The 21,426-nt window shown below is 41.3% G+C and overlaps 2 protein-coding genes across 3 annotated transcripts in view; one reads left to right on the top strand and one right to left on the bottom strand.

Annotated features, from left to right (window-relative positions):
- The window catches only part of ntn1a (netrin 1a), an 82,770-nt gene that overhangs the window by 50,450 nt on the left and 10,894 nt on the right, over positions 1-21,426 (top strand). Inside the window, exons 3-5 of one of the 2 annotated variants that reach the window (XM_007888513.2) lie at positions 7,364-7,513; positions 8,712-8,765; positions 16,459-16,533. In XM_007888513.2, coding sequence (XP_007886704.1) covers positions 7,364-7,513; positions 8,712-8,765; positions 16,459-16,533 — 279 coding nt within the window. The remainder of the gene's footprint in view (positions 1-7,363; positions 7,514-8,711; positions 8,766-16,458; positions 16,534-21,426) is intronic. The other variant, XM_007888514.2, reaches the window with a different exon arrangement.
- stx8 (syntaxin 8) overlaps positions 7,276-21,426 on the bottom strand; it is a 103,222-nt gene continuing 89,071 nt past the window's right edge. Inside the window, exon 8 of the mRNA XM_007888510.2 lies at positions 7,276-7,400. Coding sequence (XP_007886701.1) covers positions 7,291-7,400 — 110 coding nt within the window. The 3' untranslated portion in view covers positions 7,276-7,290. The remainder of the gene's footprint in view (positions 7,401-21,426) is intronic.

Below are 21,426 nucleotides of genomic sequence, written 5' to 3'. Positions count from 1 at the left end.
TATAATTGGCTATATTTATAGTCATGTTTAGGTAGCTCTAGATTTTGCTGCACGTCTTTCGTTTGCTTTGACTTGGAGCAGGGGCAGAGCAGAAGCTTTCTAAATGCAACAATGCCACATTTACACTCTTCCCCCCCACCCCAACCACCGTTGAGATTCCCGATCCAAGCTGAAAGCGCTCTGAGACACTACCCTGCGTGGAGGGTGCTATATAAGTGCAAGTTGTTGTTGTTGAATTGGGTCTCCCATGGTTTACAGTTGCTGCTGCCCCTATTCACTTCATGAGCCTGTCAGTATTCAGTTACCTACCCAACACGTGTATATCATACTTTCCTGCAAAAAGCATCACATTCGCCTGTTTTGTAACTGCTCTGGTTGGGTCTGGTTGGGTTGACTCGTGACCCAGTTTAATTCTTATGCCTTGTGGAGAATTTGGATGGTAGAGGATGGGAGGGAGTAGAGTTTTGGGCTGTGTGTTTATTGTGATCCTGTGACAGGTGTTAAACATTTACTGCAGATCAGTTGGAAATTCACAAGAAATTGCACCATCGAACATTCAAACTGTATTCGATTTCTCCAATCAGCTTTTTGAAATACAAGCAGTTCAGCTTCAACAAAAAGCTGCTTTGAACCAGCGGGATAGCAATAGTTTCCAGAGCTTCGGGGATTGGGAATCATTTGTTTTTTTTNGTCCCCCAAACTCCTTCTTTGTCATGAGATTGCGACCAAATATGAGCCATTCGCAGGATTTTCCCAGAGAACCCATTCATCCGAGTGTGCTGAACCTGACATAAGAAACCACTGAAGTGACTTATTCACCCAAGCACTTGTTCAAACACTCAGTCTGTACAAAGCTCAACTACATGTGTGTTAATGAGGCTTAAAGTACATCCAACCAAGACCATAGCACTGAAAGAAAGTAGTAAGACAAGAGGAAGATATGAAGATAAGTGACAAAGTGGTTGTGATTCTTTGAAGTACCAGCTGACAACAAGGTTTGACTAAAGAACCTGATTTCAGAAGGAATCACCACCTATACACCAGAGACATGAAGACACGCATAAAATAATTCTAATTATTCTAGCCATCTCTGGCAATTAAGGAAGTCAAAGATTAATCATCCTGAACCTCCAGGGTTCGGAAAATGATAGTTGTTCCCACCTTTGTTTACGAAATAAGAAAAACAAATAATAATAATATTCCTTGCGCATTTGACAAGGCCCCTTTCCTGTCAGGAGGACGTCTCAAAACATTTTGATTAATTACCGTAAAGTGCAGGGGCTGTGTATTTTGTAGACAAAGGTGGCAGCCAATTTACACGCAGCAATGTCCCAATACAAACGTATGTATAAGTAATAAAGATTGGATCCTGATTTCTAGCACTTCCAGTCTGGATTTCCACATAAAACAATCCTACCCAAAACCACCCCCGTAACCCCCCCACGCCCCCCCACACACACACACACTTTAAGCCAACTTTCTCCCTCCTTCCCCCCAATTCGCAACATACATATTGCAACGTTTCAGCATCTCATTGCTGTAATCCCGTGCATATTGCGTGTTGCCAGGACATTTCCAGCTGTCATATCATGTGAAAGTCAAAGATAAAATTCAAATGAAAAGCAGCAGATTCACTCACGATAGATTAAAACCGAATCAACAACAAAATCCCCATCATATTAAAAAAATTCGCTTAGTACTGTCAAACTCAATCATAAAGCCGCAGTGCACAATATTGTTTTAATTATGGGAGGAGATAATAGTCTTCGAAGGATTTTCTGATTATACAATAAAACAATGCTTGCTGTTTTGTCAAGACAGACTTAGGTTGAGTCCCAAGACTAAGCCCAATGTGTGTGTAATTTTCAATTAAATAAAACCAGCTGTTGGAATAATTGCCATCCCTTCATGATGTGTTATGAACATTATAGCATTCAGATAAGTATCATTCCAATCAGATAGAACGGTCATTTTCTAGTGAAACTCCAGGGAACTATGTTGTTCTTAATGATATCAATCATTGACAGCGTATCCCTCTAACAGTGGAGATGACTCCAGGCAGAGAACCAAGGGGAAAAGAGATTTGCTCCGAGCTCACCTTCTTCCGAGCCATATGCCCAGAAAAACACACTGGACTTTTATTTTAAAATAAAAATCCTTTCTTTTAGGCCTCTTGTTAAAAAGAAATTAACAATCCCTTTGGGTTATTAGAAAAAACCTCAGCCTATTGATAATCTGGTGATCTTTTTAGTTTCCCCCCCACAACTGATTTCTTTCGTGTCCTTTCGCAATTCTTGGTTTCAATTATAATAACTGAGCGAGTCTGCTGCCAAGATCAGGCATGCTGTTTTGTTTATAAAGGTATGGTCCTTTCATGAAAAGTATGCCAGGCATAAATAAATAAGGAAGGTTAATGTAATTACTGGTGGATTCAGCCAGTTACTCTTGTGTGAAACGTTTCTGGGCGCTTGATGGGAATATTGATGCCGTCGTGCACTTTACGAGGAGTAAGGCATTCGGATTCCAAAGGTTGCCGAGTGCAGCAATTCAGAATGGCAGGAAGCGTTTCAGAGAACCGTAGAATTACACAGCACAGAAGGAGACCATTCGGCCCATCGTGCCCGTGCCGGCTCTTGAAAGACCTGTCCAAATTAATCCCACTGCCCCACTCTCTCCCCGTAGCCTTGCAAATTTGTCCTCCCCATATATCTATCCACTTCTCTCTTGAAACTTGTTATCGAATCTACTTCCACCCTTTCAGTCAGTGCACTCCAGATCCGAACAATTTACTGTGTGAAAAAAATGTTTTGATGCTTTATGACCCCTCAAAGGGTTTTCTCAACTTCTTGAACCGTGCACCTCCAGTTTTTTGTACAATATCTACAAACCCAATCTGCTGCAAATAATTTTGGACCGAAGAAAATCAGAGGAATGTGCAATAACTGAAGAACATTTGCCAGCATCGTCAGCACAAAGAAATTGTTTTGATCTTGTGCTGTTTTCAATTTTTTTTCACGGAGAAACGGTGCTACAGTTCTTAAAGCACTTCACCTACTGTTAACCCTATTTGAAGTCGCAAACAGTCAACAGGAGATGGATTTCTACACAAAAACAGACGGGTCCCACCAAACTATTCTCAATTTAGTTGATTTCTGAAATATTTGCAAATTTCAAGGATTGCTTGTGGTCACAGCAAAAACTCAAAATATGGGGGCATTAAGTGTCTCTGATCAATTTCAACAAGGTGCTAAAAGAAATGGCTTGTAGACATCACAAGGAAAGGCTCAGTTGACTAGCGGACTGCTTTCCACGAGTAATAATTGCTTCAAAATGACAATAATAATTTGGTCACTCGATCCACGACTGTTTGTGGGACACTGCTGTGCACAATTGGCTGCCGCATTTCATTCACAAAATATAGAGTTAATTCACTTAACAGCATATTCTGTAACCGTAAATGATGTGAAAAGGCGTTATTTCAAATACAAGGTTGTAATTATTATTATTATTATTCAAATTCTAGACTCAGAAACTCCTTCAGTGACTCCCAGCAAATCCCAATCCATTGCCTGAAGTGAGATATCATGAACAGAGTGTAATTGATGGCCAAGTCTTTACAAATAGAGGGAATTGCACTTATTTTCTAATAGATTTATATTCAAGAAGTGTGAAGCTAAATAGTTTTTTGCTTTCTTCTGTATAGTTTCAGGTATTCAGAGCCAACGCACTTTCACTCAGCTGCCCACAAGTGACATCTCAATCCACACAGGGCCACATAAATAATGTAGCAGAAAACATATCCCTGTACCATTCAAGCACTTCAAAGGACAACCAACCACAAGTTGTAAATCGGACCAGCGAGGATGTGTAATGCCGCATCTGGAAGTGCCATTCGTATCTCTTCATTGAATCTTCTGTTGGAATAGTCTGGGCAGATCTTTTAATAGTAATAATAATCCTTGCATTTCATATAGGGCCTTATCACGTCTTTGAGACGTCTTAAAGCACTTCACAGAATATACTGTAAAGTGAATTGACTATATTTTGTTGGTGAAATGTGGCAGCCAATTGCACGCAGAAGAATCCCACAAACAGTCATAGATTCAGTGACCAAATTATTATTATTATTTTTTTTTGAAGGGATTATTTTGAAGTGAATGAGGTGCACTAATACCCAATACTCCAGCCCTGAACCAAATGTTCATCTGATTCCATTTCATGTGAAATGTTGTTAAAGTCTCAGCCTCATTTGCCAATTCCGGCAAAGCATTCCATATTCTGACTATACCTGTGCCAAAATGGCTTACAAACCTCCACTTTAACTCACCTCGCAACCATGAGTTTCTGCTTCATTTAACAAACAGCAGGAATCATCTCTCGTTACTTATCCTCTCCCTTTTCCAATTTTGGAGACCTCTACAACAACAACAACAACTTGCATTTATACAGGGTCCTTCATGCGGGGTAGCGGAGTCTGACACTAAGCCAGGGGGAGATGGAGGGATTATTTATTATTATTTATTTATGGATTGGGAATTCCTACTTCAATTTGTATCCAGAATAAACTGACATGTATGCCCTGACTTCCTTTCCCACAAGTCTCTCTTACATTGCTTCTCCTAACATGTTTTTAATGCACAGTTGGTCATTAAATAACAATTCAGCATTTGAAATGTTGCCATCAAACTTCGGTCAGTTTGTCCAAACACTCCCTCTCAAGGGCTCAATTCCACCCTAAAAATCACACGCATATACAGAGCAAACAGTAATATACATATTATTATTATTATTGGACAATGTCATTCCTAAGGCACTTGTTACCTTACCAATACACACATGCATTTAAAATACTGCACTGCACCTACATTTGCAAACTACTTTTCAATCTGTAGTTCGTAAAACTCCACATCAATTGGTACAACATTCTACGTACAGCTGCAGTGAATATCCATAACATTGTTCAGTTATACCCAAATAACTCTTGGCTTGAGTTGGAGATTTAAGCAGTACTCTTATTATGAGTACGGTACTACTTAAATGTCCAACTCCGTCCTTGCAGTTCATTTGAAGAGTGCTTAACAACAACAACAAGATTACATTTGTATAGCGCCTTTCCTGTCAGGAGCAGCCAAACAAAAGATTGACTTCAATAAGACAGGTGGAGAAAGATGGATTGATGCATAAAATGCAACTAGAAACAGAGAAGCCAGAAATGACTAATAATAATCCTTGCATTTGATCAATCGCATTTTACATTCGGAAAACATCTCAAAAGCTTCACAGGATTTACTGTAAAATGGAGTGAGTTTTAGATATAGAATTCTATGAGCAGCAAAACAAATCTTTTGTTTGGCTGCTCACATACCTTTTGTTTGGCTGCTTAAGCGCTCTCCAAATGGACTGCAAGGATAGAGTTGGGCATTTAAGTAGCACTGTACTCATAATACACTACTGCTTAAATCTCCAACTCAACCTAAGAGCTATTTGGATATTTTGTAGGCAAACTACAACAACAACAACTTGCATTATATATAGCGGCCTTCACACCGGACAGCGTCTCAGAGCGCTTAACGATGGCAGAGCTACAGAAGTCATTGCATCTGAGTAGTTTCAATTCTGCTGTGAAACAATTGGAACCAGCACTTGGAAATGTGTTATTGCTCTCTAAACACAGTTGTAGATTATTCCAAAGATACTTAGAGCGAATACTTACAAAGAGGGAGCGTGACCAGTGAGTGTGTTCACTGGTGAAAATTTAGCAGCAACAGGAAAGAGACCCATCAATCAAGTGAAGCTTTCGTTTACTGCTTTTTGGTGGAATACTGGCTGGTGGAATACACGTTGAGCAGAGCAGTTTGTTTCAGTTCAGCAAATGTTCTTTGCGCGTTGAAACAACCTTCAGCCGATGCTCATTTCTTGTGTTGTGTTGATACGAAAGTGTAATAACTAGATCATTGTCACATCGAATTCTACATCTAAAATTTTACAGCAATGTAATAGAAACATGAAGAACGAATCAATAAATGAACAAAGGAGTGAATGAACGAACGAGAGAATGAATGAAAAATATGATATGTGAAGCGAAAATTATCACCGATAATAGTTATCACGATCACATTGTTTTACCCCAATAGCAAAGCAATGTATTTATATACAGCAGGGATTATTCTATATAATTTGAGGCAGCAAAAGAAAAGACAGTCACCAAATAAAGATTTGCAAAGCTATAAAATTTACCCACCTCTATATTTAGTTCGTGGCGAAGCATAAAGCATATTTTGGGTGATAATGAGTGAAAAGGAACATGTATTTTCAATCTCACCACATCAATGATTGCTAGGGGTGAGATTGAGGCTGAATACTGGAGTGGTCAAGAGTATTAACATGGATGGAGGTGTTTACTGAGCTCGTTGCTGTATTAGACACTGTATTGCATTCACTAATCTAGAAGTCAATATCGGTAAATGTTTAAAAATTACTGTCTGTGCCTTGAACTGTAAAACAAAATGTTTTTCACAGATAAACTCAGAATGACAGCCCCACAAGCAGCAGATAGAATCTTTGTGCAGAGACACGCAGAGGACATTAAAAGGCTAAATTCAACATGTGGGCGAAAAACACACTGGGGGAGGAATGGGCTTACATTCACAGCATTCCTATTGACTCCACAGCCATTTGATGTACCAGCCTATATTTTCGTTATTTATTTAATCTTCAGCATTTGCCTCTTAACACAATGGCCTTTCCTCACTAGCTCATCATTTTACATAATAACAATAATAATATTTGCATTTCAAGTAGATAGCGTCTGATATCATATTGTCAAAACGTCTCAAAGGGCTTTACAGGATCCGTTGTAATGTGAGTGACTGAGTATTTGTAGATGAACGCAGGCGAGAATTTGCATAGTGATGTGCCACAAACAGCTGTGAATTTTATCAGTTGACCGCCTCCTCTCTTGAGTTTGTATTGGGTAGGATTGGCGAGTGAATAATAAAAGTAATAATTCATGCATTCGAGATAAAGCCCGTAACATCCATAACGTCTCTAAGTGCAAAGTCTCTAATGAAGTGTAGTGACTGTGTTCTTGTCGGCAAAATTGCTGCATTAACATTACCGCACTATTTGTGCCAAAGGCAGTCGAATCATGATTCAATCCTGTTCTACTAGGGAAAAGTTCAGGCAGGTGGTGTGATTGAAACCCACAAGATACATGCAGCCACGACAGAGCCTGCACCACTGACCTGTCTCTGTGTATCTCCGTCCTTTGTTCTCTCTTGTGTTGTATCCTCATTTACTCTGAAACTCTATTGTTGGCGGTTTATGTTGCCTTTCCTTACTTATTTTTGTATGTTCCTCACAGCATGCGATTGCCATCCGGTGGGTGCAGCTGGCAAAACCTGTAACCAAACAACAGGTCAATGTCCCTGTAAAGATGGTGTGACCGGCATCACGTGCAACAGATGCGCTAAAGGTTACCAGCAAAGCCGATCTCCCATTGCCCCCTGCATAAGTACGTGGACTACTCTTTTTGTCCCTATCAGTAGAAGTAGTTTTTTGTCGTATGGTCTGAGTGACATAGAATTACTGAGAATGTTACTGCATGGAAACGGGCCATTTGGCCCAATGGGTCCGTGCCAGTGTTCATACTCCACACCAGCTTCCATCCCACCTAATGCCCTCTGCTCCCTTCTCCCTCATGTTTCATGCATCAAGTTTCCTCTTAAATACGTTGATGCATTCCGTTTCCAAAAGGGAGTTCCATGTCCTCACCGTTTTCTGTGAAGAAGTTAGCACAACCCTTCCAATTCGCTGGGCACCCCATTTCCCTCCCAACTGAGATATAAGTATTTTAATAATAATAATTATTTTCTATAAGTATTTTCTATTAAACACAGCTTTAAGATGTTCCTGATGCATTTTGAATGAATTTTAATCAACACTAATTTGTTTTGGACCCTAACATATTGAATCCATATCAGTTTTCCGCCTACCTCCAGAAAATGATTCGATAGAAATCGACTAGCATTTACTTCTGTCCTGGTCATGCATAAATTAGAATCGATCAAAATTGATTTGAATGGATTAATGCACAAAGCGCCTGATAACTGGCAACCACAATGTGGATCTGTTTCTTTAAGACTTGATACTTTACTCTCTCACCTTTATAAACAGCGTGTGTTTTTTTGGATGAATGACTTATATTTCTTTGTTTGTCCTAATGTGCTGTGTGCCTCTCACAGAGGCAGCATCTGATCTCTTTATCACTGTGGACATTTTATGTGGCACTGTCTCTGGTACTTTTACCCTGTCTACTAGTGTAGAAATGCTTAAAACTCTTAAGACAAACAAAAGAAAGCAGCATATAATTCGCTCATTTGAGATGAAAGTGTTCCTTCGTGCTTGGCCGACCTTAGTCTGTTCAGCCAGAAAGGTGGAGAGTTGAAAGAATCAAGTCTTCCTGGAGACGCTATCCCAACACATGTTGTTATTCGATTGGAAACTCCTTTGCAATAGAGGATCCTTAAAACAAGCGATTCTTACAAATGAACATTTCAGATTAAACACCATCTCTCACCCACTCCGATACATTCTTTGAAAGTTGTCATTTAGAAAATGAGCTCTTCTTAACAAGGGCACTGATGTGTTTTGTTGGTCTGTGCAGTATGTATTTAATGCTTCATTGCAGTTGCTTGCCCTTTTTCCCACAGAAATCCCAATGGTCACACCTGCCACTGCCATCAGCAGTACAGAGGAACATGCCGGTAAGAACTAAGTTAACTTTCTTATACATAGTCGTTCCCAGCTGGACGAATATTAGTTGTCATGCCTTTCTGTTTGAAACAGTACAACCATCTATCACATTTAGAGCCTTTATTGGCCTATATTAGCTTTTTATTTGCTGAACATGGATGTTTTGGTTTTGTACGAGAGGTATTAAAAAGTTTAATGGTGCTTAACAATTGTTTAGTGTCACTGGTTATGAATATTACAAAATAACAAGAACGGTCTCAAACAATGCAAAGTCACTGGGCACACAATCACCTTGTCTCCGGAATTATTTTTAGTGCTTTTAGTTTAACAACAACAACTTGCATTTATACGGTGCCCCTCATGCAGGGTCGCGTCCCAGAGCGCTTAAAGTTTAATTTTAACATGATGATAAAAAAAAGGAGGGATTCAGGATGAATCGGTGACTGCAGAAGTGCAACTGAAGAACTAAATTATTTCATGTTTCAAATTCGTCTTGACTGAATGAAAGACAAAAGAGAATTTATTGTAACTAACTGGCTACACAACACAAACTATGTTATAGTTTAATCCACTTTCAGTTGCTGGATAACTGAAGCTATTAGTGTGGGAGTTTTTTTTTATATAGCCCTGCTATTTTTTTTTCTGCGTAATACATACAAAGCGCTATCTTCGTCAGAGATTTCATGTTCCATTTTAGACAGTTCTTTAACAGCTCGGGAACTGAATGTCCTTGCAATGTGCAATGTTCACCTTGCTTAATCCTCCCCAACATGTTCACGGGATCTGCTAAATAATACATAGGGGCTAAAACGCTTTAAAGCATCCCAGGTCAGGAGTCAGGACCTCTTAATACGGAGGTCCGTGACTACATCTTTCTACCCTAGTGGAGGCTGACAGTTCCATCTACTTGATGATCTGCCAAATGTATTTTGGATTTCCAGCTGGGTTTCCCAACAGGGTCTTCCATCATGCTCGAAAAAAGATGACATTTGATCTTTCCGTGGGGAATACCACCAAGGATGGAAAAAATAGATGCTGTTTTCAGCCAATGGACATTTTTCTCTAAATACCCCTTCACAGAAAAGCTCAAGGATTGAAAGTTAGCTGGGAGATCACAGCAGAGCACATAAGGAGCTGTGAAATGGACATGCCACAGGATAAACAGCTGGGCACGACTGGTTCATCAATGATGCTGAAAGCGATCAGGGACAGGGACCTACAGTTATGTTCTCCCTTTCCAAAATCGCACTGGCCAGGATGCCCTCCAGGGTTTGGAATCTGCTAAGTAAACCATGGATCTTTCCCCTGACATCGGTACCAAATATTGGTTAGGTTTAAATGCTCATGTAGTGCCAGCCATTTGCCCTGCTCTCTCTACGAATCATCTGTTAAATAGTAACACATGCATTCGATATGGCGCCTTAATATTTTGAAACATCTGAAAGTGCTTCAGAGTCTAAGAGTTGTTTTTGCAGGCACACATGGAAGCTAATCTGCACCAGTTACGTCTCAAGAACAGCACAAATGATGAACAGCCAACGCGAGGAGGTAGCTCTCCGCATTCTCGTGTGCTTAATGCATCGACTGTGACAACCCGGACAGTGAGAGGGATTCCCTGTTCTAACCTTATGTTGTCAAAGAGCATTAAACGTACCGACATGCAGAACATCACCTCACTTCAAACTGAACGTTAAGAAATGAACAGTGTAAAAATCCTCATAATCCACAATCGCCACTCTTGTTCTATGACCTGCCTCTCAACACAGTTTGGAGGTTCTTCTACTGGAACACTATCGTAATCTATCGTAAAAAATATACGTGCTAAAACTCTGCAGAGAGAAGCAGGGGTGAACATACTGGATTTGATTGCATTGTCTCCATTGCAGAAGCGATGGCAAATGTCACGGGACATTTGCTCTAATTTTATTACCTACAGTTAATAGAAAATTCGAACTATCCATGAATTATGTCAGGTTTAACCTTGATGGTGTCCCCGTGTTTATAGCTTTCATTTGAGCACAGAGTCGTTTTCAAAGGGCTGTGCGTGAAGCAGTTTCGCTCTGCCTCTCATACCCTATGAAAGACGGCTGTATTTATTATGGAATTAGTGGATGAATTCATACATTATGAAACAGCTAATCTCAGTGAAAACATTGAGTGATTCTCACGATCCCTTCCCATAATATCCAGAGGCTAATGCTACCCTCCGTGGACTTTGGAAACAGAAAACGTCAGGAAGAGAGGTTGACAATTCAAAGAACTTATTTAGAAAAGAGTAGTTTTATTGATATTATTAACAGGCACTTCTCTCCTCCACCCCTTTAGCCTGCTCTAAATCACCACTTATCCCTCAATGTATCCTTGTTCCGAGGGTGTCATGGACCAAAAGGAGAAGGGCGGAATGCCTTTTTTTTCTCCAAACCTACACTGGGATTCCGTGCACTGGAGCACATGAGATGGACAAAGTGGGTTGGAACATTAGTCAGGGTTCAATGTGGAAATAAATCTGCTGCCGAGAGAGAGAGAGAGAATATTTGAATTATGATGCATCCTCGTTGTGCCTCAACTTTCAACTATGTGCAAAATGATCGTACCATGGCACGGACGCCCTGTGGTCTGGTCTAGCGAGCGCTGATTTTAATGTTAGTGACGGGAATGTGAGGGACTCCCAACACGGATTAAATTTGGTCACTTCAATCCACGACTGTTTGTGGGGACGCTGCTGTGCGCAATCGGCTGCCGCGTTTCGCCCACAAAACGTACAGTCAATACACTTTACAGTCTATCCTGCGAAGTGCTTTGAGACGTCTCAAAGATATGATAAGGCGCTATCTCAAATGCAAGGATTATTATTATTATTATATGCCTCCAGTGTTCAACAACCCACCAACGCTCACTGCCGAGGCTCACACATGAAGAAATGACTATTTGTCTTCAGCGTCCGTGCAGCTGTGCCACAGCGTGAGTCAGTGTCTACAGGAGAGGAGGAGGGGGAGACGGGAGGCAAACCAAACACATGTACAAGTGGAGAATAGGCGCTTCTCACACGGACAGTATTTGAAACAATCCAGGAGATTAGGGAAGCAACACGCTTACACGTGGGAATATACTGTCAGTATTACAATCTTCAGGGGCAATCAATGTCAGCCCTGAGGCAGCCCACTGTCTATGTGAAAAAACGAGGCTTCCTGTCGTCTCCTCTCCTCTCCAGGAAAGGGATGAGATCCTTTTCCTTTCTGCCAGGGTACATACGGTTCCTCACAGGTTCCTCACGGTTGTTGTTTATACGTCAGCTCGGATTGTGAGGTCTGACAAGCAGTTCAACTCTGTGTGTGTGTGTGGGGAGAGGGGGCGGGGGGGGTGGGGGGGGTGGCGGACGGACCGAACCTTGTCCTGCCTTCATTCAACATTATAATTATTATCAACTCCACATGCCCCCCTGCAGTTGATAATAATTATAATCCTTGCATTTGATAGTGTCTTATCATGTATTCGAGACGTCTAAAGCGCTTCACAGGATATACTGTAAAGTGAATTGACTGCATATTTTGGGTTACTATCAGGAATGGATGGTTTTCCTTTGTGTTATCCCTTAACTGAGATCAGCTAACAACACAGACCATCTTCCCAGCTCGGCAACTCACCGCACTGGCTCGCTGAGACAGTGGGGAGGGGGAGGCTGAATTTATATTCTGTTGGCTTCGTAAGCTGTTTGATGAGTTGCAGAATGAACCGCTTTGGAGAATTAAAGAGCTCCTTTTCATTTCCGTTTGACAGTGCAGTGCAGTACGGCACTGAGCTCTATATCACTTTCCAGAATTATTCACCCAAAAGTTAAGCATCCCTGAGCGTTCCTGATGTGCAGGTGGTCCGTAACATCTCACACAAGGTTCAACCTTACCCAACCTTCAGATGCTGTGGGACCTAAAGCTGTGTTGCTACTAGATTTTAACTGAAGCTGCTGTAAGCCTATGCAATCCTTCCCCCTCAGTGACCCTTCATTGCTTCGCTCCATAGACTGCACTCCTATATGGTCCTTCGAAGGCAAAAACATTCACAAGAGACTGCGGTTCACTCAGTGAAAGAACTAACGTGAAGGTTTTCAAAACATTTAGAGGATAAAAAGATGATTTTCTTTTTCAGAAAATGTCCAGACAGACGAAACCATTTTTTGTTTCCTTTTCCCTATTATTGCAAGGCCGATTTTATTTTTGCTTTGCGAAATGAAATTTCACTCCTGACGTTGAGTTGAGTTTCTAAATGTGAAATTAAAGGTACCTTAACAATAAAAAGCTTCCTTTTCCTTAACAATCTCAACAATTGCGCTTCACCAAGAAATAAAAAAACAGCAGCCGGTCAGGACATAGCAGTCTGAGGTCAGGCAGGGTCAGTTTCAGTGTCAGATGCACAAGTTAGCTTGTCCTTCAACACTGAAATGTTGTGTGGTCCATGACACAGTGTCAGCAGATGGGGAGTGTGTGTGTGTGTGTGTGTGGGGGGGGGGTTTGTTGAGATACTCAACTCATAACGTCATAGCACAACTCTTCCTCCTCTCTCCCTTGTGTATTGTTCTTTTATGTATGAATGTTAAACTCCATTCAATTCGAGCAATTTTCAAAGGAAGTCACAAATGTTTATTCAATGCTATTTTAACAAATGTTGAACGGACTGATTCTCCATTCCTCTGCCTTGGCATAAAAACCGAAGCTGAAGGCTGATTCTTGCACTCAGCCTCCATAGAATCATAGAATCATAGGCTAGAATCCTACAGCACAGAAGGAGGCCATTCGGCCCATCGTCCCCATGCCAGCTCTTTGAAAGAGCTACCCCGCTCTTTATGCAATTTTTTTATTTTCAAGTGTATATCTAATTCCCTTTTGCAAGTTATTGTTGAATCTGTTTCCACCACCCTTTCAGGCAGTGCATTCCAGATCGTAACCTTCAACTAGGTTCTTTGGTGGCACTATTGCTCCGACCCTTACATTAAACCGTGGGATATTCACTCTAACTGTGCACGTGCCAGAAAAGAGATTTAATTCCCACAGATAAGGAGTCAGTGCCAGTCTTTGTTAATGGACGTTTTGATGAAGAAATCTGAAAGGGATTTCCTTCCAATAACCAGAAGTACATCAGAGCAACTTGAGGGAATCTTGCTTCCAAAATAGATCGAACTGCATTTTGATTTTGTGTCATATATGTGCAGATTTCTTAATATTCACCCCAAAGGGGGTGGCATTTCTTTGCATCGGTGAAGCTGTGTTAGAAAAAGGCCCGGTGTCATTTAAGGAAGATTGCTTTGAAACCGTGCTCAAATTCCTTTAGGAGCTAATCCGCTCCACGTACTGAACTGTGTGACCTCGACACTCGGTGGTTTTACAATCACACGCATGGCAACAAGGCTCGCAGTATTACCAATGCGAAAGGCCACCACCATAACTTCCTGAGGTCGTCATGTTCACAACATTGCGGTATCTGATGGGCAGATATGACTTTCACTGTCCTCCCCACTTTCCCCACCCCCCCCACCATGCCCCTCCTCCGTCTTACGCAGAACGTTCCAGAAGCCATCTTCCCACTGGCCACAAAGAGCAGAGGGACTAGGAATTGCAGGAATTGAGCCCTCTCCACTCAAATGCCAACCGTTTGGTTTCAGTCCTCGTAACTTGGGCGAGGGCTTTAATCTAATTACATGCTTTATTTGCAGCAATTTGTTTTTCAATCAATCTTGTTCAACAAGAAGAAAACCCTGCTACTGGGCACTCATTTGCGGCCCATTGTCCTGAGATAGAGATTTCTGCCTAAGCTCCAGGCCTCCAGCTCTGCAGCTGCTAAATGAAAGTTTCAGATGGAGAGCAAGGAAGGAACCAGGGAAACCTTAGTGTTTTTTTGTTAAAAAAAAACCTTCTAATTGTAAACACAGAGGAGTTAGCACAGACTGTTCACTTCCATTTGGATTGGACTTTTAGCTTGTGCCCAGGGCTGGTTCTGAATTGCTTTGCAATGTTTCTGCATTTTCCTTTTTTTTCATCTGTTGCTCTGGCAACCTCTTTCACTGGACACATAAAAGGAAATAAAAGGCTTGGCGAGCTAGGAACGAAACAATGAAGTTTGTTCATATTCTAGCCAGTATAACGCTCCGAAATAAAAAAAACTCATAACAATGTGTTGGTTGATGCTCTAGTTTTTCAATGAAAAAAGGTATTTTTCTTCGTGCTTCTTTCCTAACACTTCATTACAAAGTCCAATTTCAATTTACTAGCACCTCCCCTATTTGTATTATAAATAACTTATGAGTTGATGATAAGTACGATATTATAATACGGTTAAAACTGAGACTATTTTCCCATTGCTCTTATAATAAGAATCCTTCCATTTGATAAAGTGCCTTATCACATTATTGAGATATCTCAAAGCGCTGCACTAGATACACTATAAAGTATATATTTTTAAAATTATTTTTACTTATTATATGCAAATATCGGCCCATTAATTTATGATCAGTTTTTTTTCCCTAATATTTGCTCACCCCCGCCTCCCCATGAATATTTCCTACTTTTAAAATGAGCCCATGGATGCAGATTGCTGGATGGCTGAATTTCAAACCGGTGGCTGAAATTCACCTGGCCCGATGTCTTAAGTGTTCGTTTATATCAAGTGAAAGCCAAAGACAGCTGCGTGAATATGTGTGCATAGTGGCACCCAATGTGCATTGGGTGATGGCCATGCATGTGAAAATGCACATGTCTGTGTGTGTGTGTGCGCGTACTTATTTGCGTGTGTGTGGGTATATATATCCACTCGCTCTTTCGCTGACTCTGCAGCGGGAAATGAATTGAAAATAGTTCACTGTGAGAAAGTTGCATGGGATGAAAATATTATAGAGTTACAGAGAGACAATGCCATTTTTATTTTACTGTGGATTTCAATAAAGATTATCGAAGGAATCATGGGGAAAGGAGTTGGGTGTGGGGGTGGGGATCGGATTTCTGTAACTTTAAGAAAGTTGAATGCTCCAGACCCAATAGGCTTTATTTGGATGCAATCTCTGATGTGTACGTTAAATGTTCAATATATCAAATGTGTCTTATATTGCAGTCAAGTGAAGAAAAGATAGACAACAACAACAAAGCAGGCAGGAGCAACAGGCTCAATGTAAATTAAAAGTGCTTTGCGGAACATTTATTTGTTCACCTATCTGGAGAGGACACCAAAGACGTCTCTAATGCTCCATGGGTTCCTCATTTCCTGCCTGACCTTCTGTTGTTCGGGGTGACCTGTAGCCAGCGTCTCCATGCACTGAAAGCAAAGTTTGACACAAGCCTGGGTTGAGGTGACAATGAGGTATCCATGGGCCTTAATCAGGGGCCAGAGCCACTTTGACAAGAGGGGAATCTGTGTGATTCTCCTTCTCAAACCAGACTTGGGTGGTGAACCGGGGGGAGGCCGGTAGAACTCAAATAAGGCAAAGACTGCCTGCAGACAGCAAACTGTTTACCAGACAGAGTTCTTTGTGTGACTTTTTCTATAGAAATTAAGGCGTTATGAATGCTCTGTAAGACCCATTAGACAACACAATTGGCAGCAGCAGATGGATTCCGTAAGGCCTCAGTTATTGTAAGCAATGCTGGTTTTATCATTTCTCTCTCTTTTTTATTCTTGGTCTGATATGTGTATTTTTTTTTTACTTCTCTTTCCCCGCAACAGACTGCGATTCGTACTGCAAGGCTTCCAAAGGAAAACTGAAAATAAACATGAAAAAGTACTGCAAGAAAGATTACGGTGAGTGTGTCGTTTAGTATCGTCATTAAAAATCATACCTCTCCTTTCGTGATGAAGTCAAGTCACTCCCCGCAGCTACTCGGGACAGACGAGGGGATTTATTTTTATTGCCTTTGTACTCCGTTGCCCGTGTCGCAGTCAGGGAAATTAAGTTGCTGAAAATGATTTAATTATTTCAGTTATGGATGTGTTAAATTCTACCCACACCTTAACAATGGTGTTGGGTGCGCTCGTGGCAATGTGGAAATGAGAAGAATTCCCAAGGGAAGGATGCAAATGTCAGTGTTTTCTTTTAACTAAAAAGGTTGGCATAAGCTATCCACTTCTGAGTATGTATTTTAAGTGTATAATTTGATGTATTTACAAATGCAAATTGTATCATACGAATAGCTTCACGCCAAAATTGGGCTCACAAATTTGGGGGGGTGGGCAATTTTGGCATGCTGGTACATGCTAGGTATCAAACATATATAATGATAACATTTCGATCACCCTGCTTGCCCAACCCCCTGCCCTCCACCCTCCTCGAGCCCGACCCCCAGCTCGGGTCCAAAACACTGACTGTTCCAGCACCTTGGGACGTCCTCCCGACGCGAATGTACAAATGTAATTTTGTTGTTGTTGAATGCAGTCCTGATGATTTTAAACGTAGAAATGTTCAGTACAGAAGGAGACCATTTGGTCCAATTACCTTTCTTCAGACCTGTTGTTTCCTTGAGAATGCACAGTTTTGCCACTTATTGTATACTCTCCACACTGCCACATGCTGCCTGGTGATTGTCTAGCCAATGTAACAAGCAATATTATGCATTGATATTCCAATATACCGCAGTACTGGTTAAAGAGAAGTGGTTTTGCAATGCACTGAGCTTTCCCATGTTGTACCTTAGAAATAATTATCCTTACAATTGATCCAGCGACTTTCATCCTGAGTGGATGTCTCAAAGCACTTCACAGGATATAATGTAAAGTGCAGTGACTGTATTTTGTAGGTGAACACAACAACCAATTTTGCAAACAGTCAATGTGCCACAGACACCCATGAAGCAAATGACCAGTTTTATTTGGGGGATTGAGGACACCAGACGAAACTCCCTTCTCTTTTCAAATAACCATTGCATCTTTAACATCCACCTGAGCAGGCAGACGGGACCTCAGTTTAACGTCTCAACTTAAGGATTGCATCCAGCAATGCAGCACACTCCACCATTGCATTGGAGCGTCAGCCTAACCCTAAGACTACATGATGTAGAGCTTGAACCCACAGCCTTCTTATTCAGAGGCGAGAATGCTACCAACTGAGCCAGACTGACACACAAACTCCCCCCTGATACCCACACTGTCAATCAGCTGCCCCGGTACAGCACAGATAGCCTTTTGTCACCTGGAACCCAAGCTTACACACTGTTTCCAAGTCGCTAACCATTAATTTGCTGTTCTTGCCACAGATCATAATACATTCTGGGGGGGAAGATTTATACAGACCAGCAATGCAGACAGAGCGAGAGAGTGAGTGAATCAGTGAGCGAGAGGCAGAACTCAGAGAGTGAGAGCCAAAAATGATACCAACTGGCAAAGCCGGAAGCAGTGGGAAAATATATAGATGTATATATGTCTCTCTCTCTCTCTCTCTCTCTCTCTCTCTCGTTGCATTTCTAGCTTGTACAAGCTTTCCACAGAATGTATTGTGATCTGTGGCCAGACATTCAGCCTACTTCAAAAGTGAATTAGATAGCTATTTGGCGAAGAAATCAGCTGAGCTGCATGAGAGTATTTTCCAACTTTAAAGCTGATTAGATGGACCACAACAATCTGTTCCAGTCTTCTACATTCCTTTGCTCTAACCGATCAGGTGAAGGCATACCTCGGAACGCAATAACTAGAGGTACTTCCTCTACACTAGCAGTAACCAGCATTATAAAAGGGGCACAGACTTTGAAGTGTGTCATTAAGGATACCTTAAGGATATACCACAGACAGGTAGGTTAAGAGGAGTGCCCTTTGCTTGCCTCTCATCGCTACTTGCTGTTCTCTGCCAAGCTGCCGAGTGGGGTGACCCATGGCGGAAGGAAGGCTGATAGCCGTGTCCGACACCATTCCAAATTCTGCATGCTACCTCCCAGTCCATCCAGCTCAACAGGGCACGCAAGCCAAAGGATTTGCAGCCATCTCCAGTCACGCTGTTATCTGAAGGAAGCAGCACAGGAAAGATGGAACCTGGTTAGAAATGGTAACTAACCAAGAGGAATAACCGACAACTCTCGTGGACTTTGCTGATCTTCTATTTCTGAGAACTATTTGACTGAGTTAAGTTTTCAGGACTCGCGGCGTCCTATAAATCTTTAAAGACACGTAACAGAAACATGCAACCTCTTTATCGTACACCACATTCCTTCATTTTGTCATCTCTCATTTAAATTTCCTCTGATAAGAAGGCAGGATTCTCTCGCGGGTTTGTGTTGCGCTGACAGATAAGCAGAGAATTAGCTGCTGTTATCAGTCACAGTTCACACGGGTGAGATAAAATTCATACAGTTAGTTCCACTTTACAAGATGATCAAGCTTCATAAAATGTAATCAACACATGCGGGATTGATGATGGACAGGCAGGGATGGTCACTATTGTATTAAGCAATTTTTTTCGGTTTCTTCTGCTCGTCCAGACATAAGGCATCATAGTCTAGGAACGCTTCACAGGATTTACTGTAAAGTGCAATGACTGTGTCTTTGTAGACGAACACGGCAGCCAATTTGCAAAGTCCCACAATCAGCCATAAAGTGAATTACAAATTTTAACCGGAGGATTGTTGATAAAGACATTGTCAGAAACTCCCTTCTCTTTTCGATTAGTGACATGGGATCTGCAATGTTCACCCGAACAAGTAAATAGCGCCTGTGTTTTAACGTCTCATCTAAAGGACGGCACCTTGCCATCTGTAAAAACAATTTAAAGAAGGACACTGGAACGATACACACACAGGGTGATTTCGATGCATATAAGCTGATGCACTGTGCTATGGATAAGTGCGTTTTTGGTGACAAAAGTAAAACAAGTAAAATAGTGTCAGATTAGTTTAATAGTTTGGATCCCACTTTGACCTATTGGACCTTAACACAGTACAAAATCCAACGCTTGGGTTACTCAGTGCAAAGAAATCCCAAATATTAGTGTGGCATCTACGAAACTAAACAAATGGACACTCTATTTAAATCTTTATTAGTGGCTAGTGCTGTGGTTCCAAAAAACCTGTTATTGCTCACAGTGCTGTGGACCCTGTACGCATGTAAACAATTCAGTGCGCTCAAGGAGAATGACCAATTGGTTTTATACTCTTTAACCGGCAATAATAAGGGAGCAGGTGGTGTCCATTAACTGATTATTAATGCATGCCAGTAGGCGTCTGTGGATGGGGCCAGTTTGGTACAGAACCCTGTTCCGCTCAGGATGGCTGTAAAAGGGTGTCATGCAATCCCACAAAAGGACCTCTGACTGCAGCCAGCAAACACCCACCCCGCCAGCATTCTTTCACTACTTCTACACCCACTGCACTGGCTCGAACTCCTCTGGAAAAGTTCATGCTCGGTCATCAACTCGAGGTTGCTTTTTTCTCTCTCTAAGTCACGTCTGTTGCGCCCAGGTGTGCAAACTAACGCTCCCCTAACGTTTAGGAACTCGTTGTTTAAGGGCTGTCAGAGGAGAGAAGGTTAAAGTCATTTTGAAGCGCTCATCCCATCACTAATTCGAATCACATTGGAGAGAGCAGCCAGGAGAAGCCGAGAGAGAGGCTGAAGGGTTATCCGGAAAATTGTGGGTGCCACAGGCTGACATTCCCAGGACAAAGCCAGCCCTGTTGGTACCACGCTGACCCCACTAAGGTCCCAAAGGAGGTTTCTGCATCAAAATCAAAAAAAAGTTTTTTTTTGGGGGGTGGGGAGGCTAAAATTTGTTTTAAAGCTGTATTTTGGAACAAAAACAAATTTCAATCATGGAATTCAATTCCTCTTCCTATTTCTATTTTAGAAAAAGTTCCCTTCAGAACATTGACAAGAGACAAGAAAAAAAAGATTTAGAAATTTACACAATTTTCTGCTCATTCTAAAGGCAGAAAAGTCCTGGAAGAGGTGTCGGTGGTGAGGGTGGGGGGAGAAATAGGGTAACGCAATTCTATTCCATATGTTCAATGTGGCTGAGGATTATATAAGGGCTGTTCTGCTTCCTTCATTAAGTGAACACATTTGCCACTGCCTGCGTGGAAATAATTAACTCAATTTTAAATTGCAACAAGTTAAAGAGGTAAAAATTAAAATTATATATATATATAAAACGGTGCATCACCATTATTTATGAATGACTGAGTGCACTTTTGCTTAACTCAGTCACCAGAGAAGAATAACTCTTAACACATGTCAGCAAATTCTAAATGGGAAGAGAATAAGCTCCGTTGAGTCCTCAGAGGGCTGGTGGAGCCGGAAACAAACTGGGGATCCGATTTGTTTGTGAGTGAAATTTCCAAATTTGATTTTGTAAAAAAATATGATTAGTTTCAACGCAAACTTAAAATAAAATGCACATTTTAAAAGAAAAAATCATTGTGCTTTTTAAGATTGTTTCTCTTTGGCAGCTGAGTTCTAATAATAATAATAATCCTTGCATTTGATATAGCGCTTTTCACGTTGGGAGGACGTCCCAAAGCGCTTCACAGAACACACTGTAAAGTGAATTGACTGTATATTTGTGGGCAAACGCGGCAGCCAATTGCGCACAGCAATGTCCCACAAACAGTTGTAGATTGAAAATGACCGATTTATTATTGTTTTGTTTTGGAGGGATTATTATTAATCTATTAATTCTAATGCTTTAAGCTGAAATCAATAACAACTTACACATCGAAA

Source organism: Callorhinchus milii, unplaced genomic scaffold, assembly GCF_018977255.1.
Source record: "Callorhinchus milii isolate IMCB2004 unplaced genomic scaffold, IMCB_Cmil_1.0 Scaffold20, whole genome shotgun sequence".
Classification (NCBI taxonomy): Eukaryota; Metazoa; Chordata; class Chondrichthyes; order Chimaeriformes; family Callorhinchidae; genus Callorhinchus; species Callorhinchus milii.
This window is presented reverse-complemented; position numbering and strand designations above follow the sequence as displayed.